Raw genomic sequence first — 17,467 nt, 5'->3', positions numbered from 1 at the left:
GTTCCTCCACCTTTGTAAAAACAGAAGTATTTCATGATTTTATAATCATGACAGTATCGATATGAAATGGTGTAATCAGTTTAATCACAATATCAGAAGGACTCGACACCTGAAAGCAACAACATGTTCAGTCTCATTTAAAGTCGACACACAATCATTTGTAGTTGGTGGAGATTTAGGTTTGGGTTTAGGTTTGAGATTAAGGGTGTTTCTGAAAGTATTAACAGCTGAGGAGCAGTGAAAGATCTGTCTTTGACTTTAAAGGGAAAAGGAGGAAAAAAATAAGGTTCAAGAGTTTCTAAGTCATCCTCGTATTCTGAAGTCTACCTCAATATTTCATAGGAAATCCATAGGAAACTGTCAAATATTATATGTTGGCAAAAATCACAATAACATGACTGAAACCCCTCTTTTCATATTTACAGATACATGCATCATAATGAAATACAACTTTTACTAAAATTTGGTGTCGAGACTTCATGTATTTTCCTCAAAAATACTGAGAAAACTGTATCCAATGAGTCAGAACCGTTTTACAGCAGTAATAAATTATTTTGAAAATATTTTTGAATTACTGTAATCATTACATACTTTAATCAAACTGAGCAAACTCTAAAAACTGAGGAATCATCACAATACTATCTGATTCTAAGGAGAGTTTACCTCCTAAAAGTTGAAGTGTCCAGTGTTTTTAATTGAGAAATGAGCTCTGTAGCAAACTAGTGTTAAACACACAGTATAAAGTGCTCCTCCTCCTGGAATGAAGCAAAGCCTGATAACCCCTCCCTCCTCTTTCTGCTCTCAAACTCAGCCAGCTCCACTCTGTCTGTGTATTTCCTTGTTCCCTCCCCTTCAGATCTACAGTTTGAACCAACATGGTGGTGAAGTGAGAGAGCTGACAGGCCCCATTCACTGCACAAACACATGCTGTTTAGATCAGAGCTCAAACTACTTTCAGTTCTGAGAAAGTGAAACTCAGACAGTCGTTGTCACTGAGAGGTGAAATGGCGCAGAAAGGAGTTCAGCTGGACAGAGAAACCTTCTCTTGTTCCATCTGTCTGGATCTACTGAAGGATCCGGTGACTATTCCCTGTGGACACAGCTACTGCATGAACTGTATTAAAACTCACTGGGATGAAGAGGACGAGAAGAAAGTCCACAGCTGCCCTCAGTGCAGGCAGACCTTCACACCGAGGCCTGTCCTGCTGAAAAACACCATGTTAGCAGTTTTAGTGGAGGAACTGAAGAAGACTGGACTCCAAGCTGCTCCTGCTGATCACTGCTATGCTGGACCTGAAGATGTGGCCTGTGATGTCTGCACTGGGAGGAAACTGAAAGCTCTCAAGTCCTGTCTGGTGTGTGTCGTCTCTTACTGTGAGCAGCACCTTCAGCCTCATTATGATGTAGCTCAGTTAAAGAAACACAAGCTGGTGGACCCCTCCAACAAGCTCCAGGAGAAGATCTGCTCTCGTCATGATGAGGTGATGAAGATGTTCTGCCGTACTGATCAGCAGTGTATCTGTTATCTGTGCTCTGTGGATGAACATAAAGGCCACGACACAGTCTCAGCTGCAGCAGAGAGGACTGAGAGGCAGAGAGAGCTGGAGGTGAGTCGACAAAACATCCAGCAGAGAATCCAGGACAGAGAGAAAGATGTGAAGCTGCTTCAACAGGAGGTGGAGGCTATCAATCGCTCTGCTGATAAAGCAGTGGAGGACAGTGAGAAGATCTTCACTGAGCTGATGCGCCTCATGGAGGAAAGACGCTGTGATGTGAAGCAGCAGGTCAGATCCCAGCAGGAAAGTGAAGTGAGTGGAGTCAAAGAGCTTGAGGAGAAGCTGCAGCAGGAGATCACTGAGCTGAAGAGGAAAGACGCTGAGCTGATGAAGCTCTCACACACAGAGGATCACACCCAGTTTCTACACAACTACTCCTCACTGTCACCACTCAGTGAATCTACAGAATCATCCAGCATCAATATCCGTCCTCTGAGGTACTTTGAGGATGTGACAGCGGCTGTGTCAGAGTTCAGAGATAAACTACAGGACGTTCTGAGAGAGAAATGGACAAACATCTCACAGACAGTGACTGATGTGGATGTTTTACTGTCACAACCAGAGCCCAAGACCAGAGCTGGATTCTTAAAATATTCATGTGGAATCACACTGGATCCAAACACAGCACACACAAAGCTGTTATTATCTGAGGGGAACAGGAAAGCAACAGTAATGGGAAAACAACAATCTTATTCTAGTCACCCAGACAGATTCACTCGTCGTTGTCAGGTCCTGAGTAGAGAGAGTCTGACTGGACGTTGTTACTGGGAGGTGGAGTGGAGAGGAGAAAGAGTTGATGTAGCAGTCACATACAAGAATATCAGTAGAGCAGGGGATGAAAGTGAATTTGGATACAATGACAAATCTTGGATACTGGATTGTAGAAAAACCTGTTATAAGTTCTGGTTCAACAACATCAGCACTCCTGTCTCAGATCCTCAGTCCTCCAGAGTAGGAGTGTACCTGGATCACAGTGCAGGTATTCTGTCCTTCTACAGTGTCTCTGAAACCATGACTCTCCTCCACAGAGTCCAGACCACATTCACTCAGCCTCTCTATGCTGGACTTGGGCTTTACTCCCCTGTTGGAAGCACTGCTGAGTTCTGTAAACTCAAATAAACAGAAGTCATTTAAGAAACAGTGGATTAAATTCTGTGTTTTTGATCTGAAATGTATTTTTTTCTCCATCATTGTTGCTGAGAGCTGATTTTTCTTTTCATGTCTTCACTGCACAGAGATCAGCTGTCAGTCAGACACTATGGCTGGTACTTTGACATCTTCTCATTAGCTGTGTTGTAAATGTTTGAATTTCTTCAGGTGGCGCTCCTTCCTGTGTCTGTTTAACCATGGAGGCTGTCACTGCTCATGATGATGTTTGTTTACCTCAACTGATATTTCTCTGTGTGAAATTGTAAATGTCTCTATGTTCTAAATGTTTGTTGAATATGTGTTTGATGCATCTTGCTGTTTCTCCTCTACTGCATGGGTCTTCAGATAAAAATCACCATAACATACTTTATCATAGATATTTTGTTGTTTTGTAAATTTGTAATAATAAATAATAAATAAATGTATTATAAAGACTGGTCGTGTGGATGAAGTGAATCTGTACATTAAATCATTGAACAACAGTCATGTAACAGACTGCACTGATGGGATGTGAGAACAAACTGAAGGTTTACATGATTAATAAACAAACATAAACATTTTATTTTTTCTTCTTGTCTTCATTTGTATCAAACTCAGCTGATGGAGGAAATGTGAAACTGATATGAGAGTATAACTGAGACAGTTTTCCTCCTGAAACAGCACAAAGTATAGAGTTCATGTTGAGAGCAGAAGAACATTTGTCTGTCAGTCTCTGTCCTTTCAGCTTTCCTCACTAAAACAGCTTTGTCACACAGAAATGAGCAGAGTTTTCTATCACTTGTTGCTTCTTACTGATAACATTTTATTTGTGCTCTTAGTCAGTAAAAAGTGTTGTTGCTTTCTTCAGCCAGTAGATGGCGACATTACTTTGGTCTAAAACGGTGTGACTCGTCACAAACACTGAAAAGTATCAAAAGTGAACATGAAAATTGCTCATCTATCATCTAATTTATGTCACTGCAAACTTCAAATCACATTTTGTTGTGTAAATTGAAATTGTTTGTTTGTGTATTAGCTTTGAAATGTCCTTCCTTTAGTTTTACAGACACCTTGTGAGACCTGTTTATGATGTAATCTCTTTTAATTTTCAGATTTATTTAGGCTATGTAAACAAAGCAGTTTGGTCCAAAACAGAGTAGACATGATATTTAAAGCAATAAATTACAATATATTCTAATCGTTTGTGCTGTGCATGGCCGTAGCCAGCTATGAGGTCACCGAGGTCCAGTTCTTGCTAAGTAACGTTAATGTTAGCAGCTTTAGCTGTGACACAATGGGTTGAAAGCTACTGGCTAATCATGCATGATGTGAGCTCATTAAGTCAGTGCCATGCTCCTGAAGGTAACGTTATTTAACGTTATGCAGGTGGCTGTTTCATGACCCAGTAAAGCTGCACCTGTATGTTGTACACTAGATTTGATTGAGGTGGGTATTTGATATATATAATGCACTGGGCAATAAGAACATCCCTCTATCTATCTGAACACTGTTGTGCAGCTCTGTGAAGATAACAATCTTATCCTAAAGCTCTTGCCTGCTGATAGCTTCTCCTAGTTAGAAAGTTAGACTGGTCCAAGCTCACCAGTGAAGATGTTTTATGACATTATGGGAGGGTAGATAAACTGCTGAGTGATGTGTTCTTACCCAAGGACGCCATCCTGTGTACTGATGTGAACTGTAATCTAAGCGCACACTATGAGGAGTTCGCCAGGGAGGGATTCTTTCTCCTGTCCTCTTTAATCTCTATATGGTTGATCTTTCTGCCCAACTCAAAGGATGTAACACTGGATGTATGATTGGTAGCACTGTGGTCAACCATCTTATGTATGTTGACGACCTGGCTATTATTTCTCCTAGAAGTGCAAGGTTTCAACAACTGCTGAATATATGACTCTGATTATGGCGTTAAATTTGATGTGAAATACAATGCAAAAAAGTGTGTGGTTCTGATCTGTAGGGCTAAGGGAGACAAGGACCTCAGATTTCCAGATCTGATTACAGTAAAACTAAGTATCTTGGACATATCATAACTGATCGACTGCTAGATGACGATGACATGTTTAGACAGTGCCGCTTGTTATATGCACAGGCTATGGTGGCTAGGAGATTTCACTGGTGTTCTGATTATGTCAAGCTCACTCTTTTTAGATCTTTTTGTTCACCGTTGTATACTGCCCCTTTGTGGGTGAAGTTTAGGAAGGAGAGCCATCACAAACTACGGTTGCGTACAATGACTGTTTCAGGATTCTCTTGAACAAGCCCAGGTGGACTGGTGCCACTGAACTGCTCTGCACGGCCATTATTCACACCTTTGAAGCTCTGCTGAGAAACCTGATGTATAAACGGATCAATGAATTTTGTTATCCAGGTGCTGACTAACCCCAAGTTTAGCACTGTCAGATATGGTTCCCAGTTTTGGACATACTGGTGCCAGTGCCTTGTTCACTGAATTGTTTTCTTCTTTTATGTCTTTGTATGTTTTGAAATGTTGTATGTGCTTTTATGGACCCCGAGTTTGTTCAGTAAACTTGATTGACTATTCAGTGGCTTGAAGCCTTAAACCACATCAAATAATGTTGTTACATTATGCAGCGCATTATTCACTTATTTGAAGAGTACATGACCTCACATGTTTGTGTCATCTACTATTTATTTGTTGTTGTTGCATTACTCTTGCTAGCCTAGAATTTGATGATAATCACATGCGATAATTCAAACCTTTCATTCCAAATTATCTTCAAGCATTATAATGTAATGTAACCAATAAGGTCTAATCAACCGCTTTGTTATGTTTTTAATGTGTCCACTCCTGTCATGGAATCCAAATGTCATCCACGCTGTGCAAGGTAGCAGAGAGAAATAAACTGCAGTACCATTTTCAACCACATGATGGAGTCAATGGACTGGCGGCGCTCTTTGAACATTTAGGCTGCTGGCAATAAAGACAGTCACGCATCCAAGTGTAGAAAAAGTGCCCGCTGTGTGAGTAACTCCACTTGAGCAGGACACATGTCGGGGAATGCAAGAAAAAAACAAAAAAAACAAAAAAAAAAAGAAAAGAAGAAAATGTCATAAGGTAAGATCCGATGGCCGTGACAGTGTTGAAACAGACAAGAGGGCATTCATTATTATGTGCACTTTGACTTATTAAGGACTATACTGGGAAATTCACATGTCCCAGGAGCTCAAAGCACAGACAGAAAAAGGAGGGTGACAATGTTACTTGAATAAGAAAATTAAAGGTTAAAACATATAAAATATGTGTAAACAGTATAGGCTATATATATATATATATATATATATATATAGCCTATACTGTTTACACATATTTTATATGTATTATTTACAACTATTTACAATATTTACACAGTATAATAAAGATATGGGATATTGCACAGGGTCTTAGCAGCAATGGTTTAAAACAGTGTTATGCAGCAGACATGACAATACTACATTACGTCAGATGTGGATGGTAAAGAGGCTGACAGCTGTTGGGATAAATGGTGGCGCTCCGTCTTGCACTGTGGGTGCAGCAGTGTGCTGCTGAATGAGCTGCTCAGCGCGCAGACCGTCTCATGTAGGGGGTGAGAGGTGTTGTCCGTGATGGATATCAGCTTGGCTAACATCCTCCTCTCTCACCCACCTCCTGGATGGTGTCCCTGGGGGACAGCCCGGGACCGAGCCGGCCCTCCTGACCAGCTCATTCAGTCTTTTCCTGTCCCTCTCTGTGCTTCCACAGCTCCAGCAGACCACTGCGTAGACGATGACAGACGCTACTAGCAGTGTCCTGCACACTCCAAAGGACCTCAGCCTCCTCAGCAGGTGGAGCGGCTTTGGCCCTTCTTGTACGCCTTCTAGGTGTCTACATTCTTGATGTGAAAAATGATGTACTAAAAATATTCTGAGAGCACAGCACTCTATTATAGAGGTGTTGACACAAAACTATTTTTTCGCAAATTGTTTGGTAAGTTGGGACAGTAGGTTTGGTCATTTGGGACACAGGCCTGTGAATGTAGGATATTGCATTGAGCTGCAACTACATAAAAAAGACATTCACGGATTTCTTAAATAAGGCCTATGTTATGTTTATGGTCATGTATGATCTCATGATATGGTTACATTAAATATAGTTATTTCAACAAACAGCAGAGTTAGTACAACATAAAGCCAGCAGCCTGTTGGCCTCAGGGCAGGGAAGCAAGCATGTTTTTTTTGAAAGACATTTTATTAATATTTTGTAAAATGAAAAATGAAATCATGTTTTCATAAATTCAACAGGCCAAGAAACAACAGCTTGATTCTCAATCAATGGCACATACATTTGTGTGATTTTGGTATGGTGCATAGAGTGCTACACCAGCATACATTGGGTTTCCTACTTCATAGACTTCTTTCACTACATCACTAGGCCTTAATATGTTTCTGCTTTACTGCACTAAAATGTCCTTCCTTGTTATTGATTTGAAATCATTGAGATAACATAGTCTGACCAATTTATCAACCCCACTACACAAGTTGAGTGTGTGCAACATTAACCTCTGACTTGATGTGCTGAAAGGTACATAGAATACATGTTTTCCTAGTATGTGTGAGAATTTCTCACTTTTAAGCATGTAATGTATGACTACACTACTGACACATTTCAATATAAACCCAGAAACGTTGTCCCAAATTACCCGCTGCAACATGCAAGAAAATGTCCACATGAAGAAAATGTAAACATCATTAGAAAACAGTGTTTGTTTATTTTTAGTCCACCATTACATCATACAGTTTAGTATAACTAACATGCCCAGAGTAAATTAGTCATACAAATCTTATAGCCTTATATCAAAATCCAACTAAAGCACATCATGTTTCTTACCTCCTGATTTTTGGGATCAGCTTCCTGTTTGATGCTGACCACTCCCCCCTGTGTGATGTCACGCAAGATATGTCATGTGACTTTAGATATCGGCTTCCAAAGCAATGTATTAGCACCCTTAACTTTGCCATAGCCCCTCAAGGCAAGTGGAAGCTGCCTTTTACTTAAGCTGTGGCAAATGACCTGATGTCCCAATATACCTGAATTCACCCTATGTATTGAGGCAATGGGCCAAAGTGCACCACCTGCTGTAAGCAGAAAAAAAAGTTTGGTTTTAGTGGCATTGAGTATTTATGAAGTATTCTAAATGAATATCATTATGTATTAATACATGGCAAAAAAAGAATAAATAAATATAAGATCCTCCGTTACTGTTGTTATATAGCCTATCATTATAATACAGGAAGGAGCCTGAAATACGCCTGCCCAAAGCTGATTGGCTGTTGCCAACGGCGGCTATGTCAGCCTATCAGCAGCCAGGATAGGATGGGAGAGTTTTGTGGATGAAAAGAAAGCGGGCAGGGGGCTGCAGAGGGTTGTGTGGTTTCCCGTCCCTCTCCTCCGGTTGGGCTGTAGCCTTACATTGCATGTGGCGCAGGGTGCAGGGGACCTGGAGGAGCCATCAGGGGCCAACAGTAGAAAACTGAAGTGAATGGAGTCAAAGAGCTTCAGGAGAAGCTGGAGCAGGAGATCACTGAGGAGTGCATTTGGATACAGTGACAAATCTTGGGTGCTGGAATGTAGCAAAACCTGTTACCAGTTCTGCTACAACAGTAACCAACACACTTGGATCACTATGGATGAGCAGTATGGAGATACACTGTGGATTCAATTTTGTGTTCTTGGACGTTAGTCTGGGGCGCTGTCTACCATTAGGTATGCTAGCCGCTCCCCCCGCTGATGTCCGCAAGGGATGTGAGGACTCTAAAACTTCACCAGGGCCTCCATCGGCATATGGGTGAGTAGATAATGGCTGAATTTTCATTTTTGGGTGCACTATCCCTTTAAGGGACAGTGGATTAAATTCTGTTTTCATTCTTAAAAGTATTTTGTCATCCCCATTCTCTCTCCTCCCTTTCCTGCTAATCTAAAGCTGCTCTGTCATAAATGCAAAAGCCCTAAAGAATAATGTTTTTTTAAAGTATACTTCTCTGTGCTCTCCATGTTTGCTGGATATATGTACCAATGCACTCGTAAGTTGTTGTTTCTCTTCCACTGCATGGATCTTAAGAGAAAACACCACAGCCTCCTTTATCACAGATATTTTGCTTTGTTTTTATAAAAGATTTAAGGTGAACTATAATTACATTTACATTTATTTGTCAGACCAAATGTTGTTGCCCAAAGTGTATACAAATAAGGTACGATGACATGTTATAAACACTGATTGTGCAGCTGAAGTGAATCTGTACATGAAATCAATGAAAGTGAATGATTTAACAGACTTTACTGATGTGATGTGAGAACAAAGTGGACATAATGAATAAAGAAACATAACCAAAGTATTTTCTTCTTGTCTTCATTCCAGGCAAAACTGATGAAGAGAATGTGAAAGTGATGTGATAGTTTAACTGAGGCAGTTTTCCTCCTGAAATGCCACAAAGTACAGTGTTCATGTTTAGAAGAGAACAACTTTTGATATTCCTCATTAGCACCACTTTGTCACAGAGAAATGAGCAGAGTTTTCTATCACTTGTTGTTTATTACGACCAACATTTTTGGTGCACTTTGTCAATAAGGAGGATATGTTAAAATACTGGAGAAATAGCCAGAATTCATTTTCTCAAGTCTGGCTGTGAAGACGTTTTGTTGAGTGCTGACACATGATGTGTAGCTGATTCTTCATATTTGGTTACAAGTGTTTCCATGATGTTTAATTAGAATTCAAGAAGTCAGAGAAATGTTAATGTATAGCCTCAACATTCCCAAATAGTACTTACAGCCTGAGAGACGATATGAATATCATTCGTAAAGTGGAAACACTTCTCTACCATCTTTCCCATGTACCCTGAATGCAGCATCAGTGTTACAGGGTGTGACTCCTGTGAACAAACTGACACAGTGTGATATTACAGATATTTAAATGTCTCCTTGCTGATGTTGTTTGAAGCTGCCAAAGGCTCAGTGAAGTTTTTCCTTTACTGTTATTCTGTGAGCCATGGGATCATTTTAGACTCAAACTATTATTAAATGAAACTGTCTGAGATGTTTGGAGGGTGAATCTGTCTTTGGAGAAGAAACATCCAGTGGTTTAATCTTCAGCAGTGTATTTGTGAATAATATTTTCAGTGCTTCAGGGTGGAGGGAGGGACAGAGTCTGGTCTGACTGCTCTGCTGAGGTTCTGTCTCTTCAACAGTCTGTTAATGTCCCTTTCCAGGATGGAGAAAGTCGTCACTGGTGTCAGGACTGTGCTGCTGTCTTTCAAAAGGATCAACTAGGATGAATTTTCCATCTTTCTTGTAATGTATTTCAGATATTGTAATCATTACATACTTTAATCAAACTGTATTTTTGGACATCAGAAGAGCTAATTCTGAAAACTGAGGAGTCATCTCCAAACCATCTGATTCTAAGGAGAGTTTACCTCCTAAAAGTTGAAGTGTCCAGTGTTTTTAATTGGGAAATGAGCTCTGTAGCAAACTAGTGTTAAACACACAGTATAAAGTGCTCCTCCTCCTGGAATGAAGCAAAGCTTGGTAACCCCTCCCTCCTCTTCCTGCTCTCAAACTCAGCCAGCTCCACTCTGTCTGTGTATTTCCTTGTTCCCTCCCCTTCAGATCTACAGTTTGAACCAACATGGTGGTGAAGTGAGAGAGCTGACAGGCCCCATTCACTGCACAAACACATGCTGTTTAGATCAGAGCTCAAACTACTTTCAGTTCTGAGAAAGTGAAACTCAGACAGCCGTTGTCACTGAGAGGTGAAATGGCGCAGAAAGGAGTTCAGCTGGACAGAGAAACCTTCTCTTGTTCCATCTGTCTGGATCTATTGAAGGATCCGGTGGCTACTCCCTGTGGACACAGCTACTGCATGAACTGTATTAAAATCCACTGGGATGAAGAGGACGAGAAGAAAGTCCACAGCTGCCCTCAGTGCAGGCAGACCTTCACACCGAGGCCTGTCCTGCTGAAAAACACCATGTTAGCAGTTTTAGTGGAGGAACTGAAGAAGACTGGACTCCAAGCTGCTCCTGCTGATCACTGCTATGCTGGACCTGAAGATGTGGCCTGTGATGTCTGCACTGGGAGAAAACTGAAAGCTCTCAAGTCCTGTCTGGTGTGTGTCGTCTCTTACTGTGAGCAGCACCTTCAGCCTCATTATGATGTAGCTCAGTTTAAGAAACACAAGCTGGTGGACCCCTCCAACAAGCTCCAGGAGAACATCTGCTCTCGTCATGATGAGGTGATGAAGATGTTCTGTCGTACTGATCAGCAGTGTATCTGTTATCTCTGCCCTGTGGATGAACATAAAGGCCACGACACAGTCTCAGCTGCAGCAGAGAGGACTGAGAGGCAGAGAGAGGTGGAGGTGAGTCGACAAAACATCCAGCAGAGAATCCAGGACAGAGAGAAAGATGTGAAGCTGCTTCAACAGGAGGTGGAGGCTATCAATCGCTCTGCTGATAAAGCAGTGGAGGACAGTGAGAAGATCTTCAATGAGCTGATCCGTCTCATGGAGGAAAGACGCTCTGATGTGAAGCAGCAGGTCAGATCCCAGCAGGAAAGTGAAGTGAGTGGAGTCAAAGAGCTTGAGGAGAAGCTGGAGCAGGAGATCACTGAGCTGAAGAGGAAAGACGCTGAGCTGATGAAGCTCTCACACACAGAGGATCACACCCAGTTTCTACAAAACTACTCCTCACTGTCACCACTCAGTGAATCTACAGAATCATCCAGCATCAGTATCCGTCCTCTGAGGTACTTTGAGGATGTGACAGCGGCTGTGTCAGAGCTCAGAGATAAACTACAGGACGTTCTGAGAGAAATGGACAAACATCTCACAGACAGTGACTGATGTGGATGTTTTACTGTCGAATTCACAACCTGAGCCCAAGACCAGAGCTGGATTCTTAAAATATTCACGTGGAATCACACTGGATCCAAACACAGCACACACAAAGCTGTTATTATCTGAGGGGAACAGGAAAGCAACAGTAATGGGTAAAAAACAATCTTATTCTAGTCACCCAGACAGATTCACTGAAAATTGGCAGGTCCTGAGTAGAGAGAGTCTGACTGGACGTTGTTACTGGGAGGTGGAGTGGAGAGGAGGTGGAGTTGGTGTAGCAGTCACATACAAGAATATCAGCAGAGCAGGGGATGAAAGTGCATTTGGATGCAATGACAAATCTTGGGTGCTCGATTGTAGAAAAACCTGTTATAAGTTCTGGCACAACAACATCAGCACTCCTGTCTCAGGTCCTCAGTCCTCCAGAGTAGGAGTGTACCTGGATCACAGTGCAGGTATTCTGTCCTTCTACAGCGTCTCTGAAACCATGACTCTCCTCCACAGAGTCCAGACCACATTCACTCAGCCTCTCTATGCTGGACTTCGGCTTCCTTGGCCTTTTGGAGACACTGCTGAGTTCTGTAAACTCAACTAGACAGAGGTCATTTAAGAAACAGTGGATTAAATTCTGTTTTCATTCTTAAACGTATTTTGTCATCCCCATTCTCTCTCCTCCCTTTCCTGCCAGTCTAAAGCTGCTCTATAATAAATGCAAAAGCCCTAAAGAATAATGTTTGTTTTTTTTAAAGTATACTTCTCTGTGCTCTCCATGTTAGCTCGATATATGTACCAATGCACTCGTAAGTTGTTGTTTCTCTTCCACTGCATGGATTTTAAGAGAGAAAACACCACAGCCTCCTTTATCACAGATATTTTGCTTTGTTTTTATATGTAGTGAACCTGTTAACTTAGGTTCAGAAGCAGAACCACGCCTCAACCACAACTCTAATCACCTGCCAAGCCTACTTATGCGGGGTCAACCCATCTTACCCTGTTTGTCTCAAGATTTCTCGACCCACCCTCCCTTTCCCTTCCCTTCATCATTCCATCTTCTGACCTCATCCCTACCCTCATCCCTTCACCCCTTCCTTCCTATTCAATCCGGTGTATATCTCTTCCATGTCTCATTCTAGGCACTGTCTGGGGGCCAGTGATCAGCTCGGTTGGATATATATGCCTGAGCCGGAACCCCCACACTGAGTCTCCTTCCGCCTGGTCTTCTATACATCCTCCCAGACCAGCCTAACAGATGACATCTTCCCTCTACCTCACCCACATCCATTCATCTATTCTCAACATTCAATAACTCCTGTATTTCATTAAACCTTCAAACGACATATTGTTGTGGCGTGGTTCTTGCTAGTGAAAAAAGATTTAAGGTGAACTATAATTACATTTACATTTATTTGTCAGACCAAATGTTGTTGCCCAAAGTGTATACAAATAAGGTACGATGACATGTTATAAACACTGATTGTGTGGCTGAAGTGAATCTGTACACGAAATCAGTGAAAGTGAATGATTTAACAGACTTTACTGATGTGATGTGAGAACAAAGTGAACATAATGAATAAAGAAACATAACCAAAGTATTTTCTTCTTGTCTTCATTCCAGGCAAAACTGATGAAGAGAATGTGAAAGTGATGTGATAGTTTAACTGAGGCAGTTTTCCTCCTGAAATGCCACAAAGTACAGTGTTCATGTTTAGAAGAGAACAACTTTTGATATTCCTCATTAGCACCACTTTGTCACAGAGAAATGAGCAGAGCTTTCTATCACTTGTTGTTTGTTACGACCAACATTTTTTGGTGCACTTTGTCAATAAGGAGGATATGTTAAAATACTGGAGAAATAGCCAGAATTCATTTTCTCAAGTCTGGCTGTGAAGACGTTTTGTTGAGTGCTGACACATGATGTGTAGCTGATTCTTCATATTTGGTTACAAGGGTTTCCATGATGTTTAATTAGAATTCAAGAAGTCAGAGAAATGTTAATGTATAGCCTCAACATTCCCAAATAGTACTTACAGCCTGAGAGACGATATGAATATCATTCGTAAAGTGGAAACACTTCTCTACCATCTTTCCCATGTGCCCTGAATGCAGCATCAGTGTTACAGGGTGTGACTCCTGTGAACAAACTGACACAGTGTGATATTACAGATATTTAAATGTCTCCTTGCTGATGTTGTTTGAAGCTGCCAAAGGCTCAGTGAAGTTTTTCCTTTACTGTTATTCTGTGAACCATGGGATCATTTTAGACTCAAACTATCATTAAATGAAACTGTCTGAGAGGTTTGGAGGGTGAATCTGTCTTTGGAGAAGAAACATCCAGTGGTTTAATCTTCAGCAGTGTATTTGTGAATAATATTTTCAGTGCTTCAGGGTGGAGGGAGGGACAGAGTCTGGTCTGACTGCTCTGCTGAGGTTCTGTCTCTTCAACAGTCTGTTAACGTCCCTTTCCAGGATGGAGAAAGTCGTCACTGGTGTCAGGACTGTGCTGCTGTCTTTCAAAAGGATCAACGAGGATGAATTTTCCATCTTTCTTGTAATGTATTTCAGATATTGTAATCATTACATACTTTAATCAAACTGTATTTTTGGACATCAGAAGAGCTAATTCTGAAAACTGAGGAGTCATCTCCAAACCATCTGATTCCAAGGAGAGTTTACCTCCTAAAAGTTGAAGTGTCCAGTGTTTTTAATTGAGAAATGAGCTCTGTAGCAAACTAGTGTTAAAGACACAGTATAAAGTGCTCCTCCTCCTGGAATGAAGCAAAGCTTGATAACCCCTCCCTCCTCTTCCTGCTCTCAAGCTCAGCCAGCTCCACTCTGTCTGTGTATTTCCTTGTTCCCTCCCCTTCAGATCTACAGTTTGAACCAACATGGTGGTGAAGTGAGAGAGCCGACAGGCCCCATTCACTGCACAAACACATGCTGTTTAGATCAGAGCTCAAACTACTTTCAGTTCTGAGAAAGTGAAATTCAGACAGTCGTTGTCACTGAGAGGTGAAATGGCGCAGAAAGGAGTTCAGCTGGACAGAGAAACCTTCTCTTGTCCCATCTGTCTGGATCTACTGAAGGATCCGGTGGCTACTCCCTGTGGACACAGCTACTGCATGAACTGTATTAAAAGCTTCTGGGATGAAGAGGACAAGAAGAAAGTCCACAGCTGCCCTCAGTGCAGGCAGACCTTCACACCGAGGCCTGTCCTGCTGAAAACACCATGTTAGCAGTTTTAGTGGAGGAACTGAAGAAGACTGGACTCCAAGCTGCTCCTGCTGATCACTGCTATGCTGGACCTGAAGATGTGGCCTGTGATGTCTGCACTGGGAGAAAACTGAAAGCTCTCAAGTCCTGTCTGGTGTGTGTCGTCTCTTACTGTGAGCAACACCTTCAGCCTCATTATGATGTAGCTCAGTTAAAGAAACACAAGCTGGTGGACCCCTCCAACAAGCTCCAGGAGAACATCTGCTCTCATCATGATGAGGTGATGAAGATGTTCTGTCGTACTGATCAGCAGTGTATCTGTTATCTCTGCCCTGTGGATGAACATAAAGGCCACGACACAGTCTCAGCTGCAGCAGAGAGGACTGAGAGGCAGAGAGAGCTGGAGGTGAGTCGACAAAACATCCAGCAGAGAATCCAGGACAGAGAGAAAGATGTGAAGCTGCTTCAACAGGAGGTGGAGGCTATCAATCGCTCTGCTGATAAAGCAGTGGAGGACAGTGAGAAGATCTTCACTGAGCTGATCCGTCTGATGGAGAAAAGACGCTCTGATGTGAAGCAGCAGGTCAGATCCCAGCAGGAAAGTGAAGTGAGTGGAGTCAAAGAGCTTGAGGAGAAGCTGGAGCAGGAGATCACTGAGCTGAAGAGGAAAGACGCTGAGCTGATGAAGCTCTCACACACAGAGGATCACACCCAGTTTCTACAAAACTACTCCTCACTGTCACCACTCAGTGAATCTACAGACTCATCCAGCATCAGTATCCGTCCTCTGAGGTACTTTGAGGATGTGACAGCGGCTGTGTCAGAGCTCAGAGATAAACTACAGGACGTTCTGAGAGAGAAATGGACAAACATCTCACAGACAGTGACTGATGTGGATGTTTTACTGTCGAATTCACAACCTGAGCCCAAGACCAGAGCTGGATTCTTAAAATATTCACGTGGAATCACACTGGATCCAAACACAGCACACACAAAGCTGTTATTATCTGAGGGGAACAGGAAAGCAACATTAATGGTTAAAAAACAATCTTATTCAAGTCACCCAGACAGATTCACTGATTATTGTCAGGTCCTGAGTAGAGAGAGTCTGACTGGACGTTGTTACTGGGAGGTGGAGTGGAGAGGAGGTGGAGTTGGTGTAGGAGTCACATACAAGAATATCAGCAGAGCAGGGGATGAAAGTGTATTTGGGCGCAATGACAAATCTTGGGTGCTGGATTGTGGAAAAACCTGTTATAAGTTCTGGTTCAACAACATCAGCACTCCTGTCTCAGGTCCTCAGTCCTCCAGAGTAGGAGTGTACCTGGATCACAGTGCAGGTATTCTGTCCTTCTACAGCGTCTCTGAAACCATGACTCTCCTCCACAGAGTCCAGACCACATTCACTCAGCCTCTCTATGCTGGACTTCGGCTTCCTTGGCCTTTTGGAGACACTGCTGAGTTCTGTAAACTCAACTAGACAGAAGTCATTTAAGAAACAGTGGATTAAATTCTGTTTTCATTCTTAAACGTATTTTGTCATCCCCATTCTCTCTCCTCCCTTTCCTGCCAGTCTAAAGCTGCTCTATAATAAATGCAAAAGCCCTAAAGAATAATGTTTGTTTTTTTTAAAGTATACTTCTCTGTGCTCTCCATGTTAGCTCGATATATGTACCAATGCACTCATAAGTTGTTGTTTCTCTTCCACTGCATGGATTTTAAGAGAGAAAACACCACAGCCTCCTTTATCACAGATATTTTGCTTTGTTTTTATATGTAGTCAACCTGTTAACTTAGGTTCAGAAGCAGAACCACGCCTCAACCACACCTCTAATCACCTGCCAAGCCTACTTATGCGGGGTCAACCCATCTTACCCTGTTTGTCTCAAGATTTCTCGACCCACCCTCCCTTTCCCTTCCCTTCATCATTCCATCTTCCGACCTCATCCCTACCCTCATCCCTTCACCCCTTCCTTCCTATTCAATCCGGTGTATATCTCTTCCATGTCTCATTCTAGGCACTGTCTGGGGGCCAGTGATCAGCTCGGGTGGATATATATGCCTGAGCCGGAACCCCCACACTGAGTCTCCCTCCGCCTGGTCTTCTATACATCCTCCCAGACCAGCCTAACAGATGACATCTTCCCTCTACCTCACCCACATCCATTCATCTATTCTCAACATTCAATAACTCCTGTATTTCATTAAACCTTCAAACGACATATTGTTGTGGCGTGGTTCTTGCTAGTGAAAAAAGATTTAAGGTGAACTATAATTACATTTACATTTATTTGTCAGACCAAATGTTGTTGCCCAAAGTGTATACAAATAAGGTACGATGACATGTTATAAACACTGATTGTGCGGCTGAAGTGAATCTGTACACGAAATCAGTGAAAGTGAATGATTTAACAGACTTTACTGATGTGATGTGAGAACAAAGTGAACATAATGAATAAAGAAACATAACCAAAGTATTTTCTTCTTGTCTTCATTCCAGGCAAAACTGATGAAGAGAATGTGAAAGTGATGTGATAGTTTAACTGAGGCAGTTTTCCTTCTGAAATGCCACAAAGTACAGTGTTCATGTTTAGAAGAGAACAACTTTTGATATTCCTCATTAGCACCACTTTGTCACAGAGAAATGAGCAGAGCTTTCTATCACTTGTTGTTTGTTACGAC

General features: G+C 42.0%; 2 protein-coding genes across 4 annotated transcripts in view; both read left to right on the top strand.

Annotated features, from left to right (window-relative positions):
* The first annotated feature begins 855 nt into the window (after nt 1-855).
* LOC125902122 (tripartite motif-containing protein 16-like) lies at nt 856-17,244 on the top strand. Of its 3 annotated transcripts, none has more exons than XM_049598264.1 (2): nt 856-1,481; nt 15,066-17,244. In XM_049598264.1, exons 1-2 carry the CDS (start codon nt 1,005-1,007, stop codon nt 16,263-16,265), a joined length of 1,677 nt encoding a protein of 558 aa, XP_049454221.1. In that variant the 5' UTR covers nt 856-1,004; the 3' UTR covers nt 16,266-17,244. The 3 variants fall into 3 exon arrangements, with proteins under 3 accessions (XP_049454221.1, XP_049454222.1, XP_049454223.1); XM_049598265.1 differs by having other exon boundaries at nt 859-2,535; nt 16,804-17,244; XM_049598266.1 differs by lacking the exon at nt 15,066-17,244 and adding an exon at nt 12,709-13,132 and having other exon boundaries at nt 859-2,535.
* Nucleotides 10,447-17,467, top strand: part of LOC125902128 (E3 ubiquitin/ISG15 ligase TRIM25-like) — a 36,948-nt gene continuing 29,927 nt past the window's right edge. The window contains exon 1 of the mRNA XM_049598272.1: nt 10,447-11,092. Coding sequence (XP_049454229.1) covers nt 10,496-11,092 — 597 coding nt within the window. The 5' untranslated portion in view covers nt 10,447-10,495. The remainder of the gene's footprint in view (nt 11,093-17,467) is intronic.

The sequence above is a fragment of the Epinephelus fuscoguttatus genome, linkage group LG15 (assembly GCF_011397635.1).
Source record: "Epinephelus fuscoguttatus linkage group LG15, E.fuscoguttatus.final_Chr_v1".
NCBI classification, from domain to species: Eukaryota; Metazoa; Chordata; class Actinopteri; order Perciformes; family Serranidae; genus Epinephelus; species Epinephelus fuscoguttatus.
Note: the sequence above shows the minus strand (reverse complement) of the source record. Positions and strands in the feature narration are given on the sequence as shown.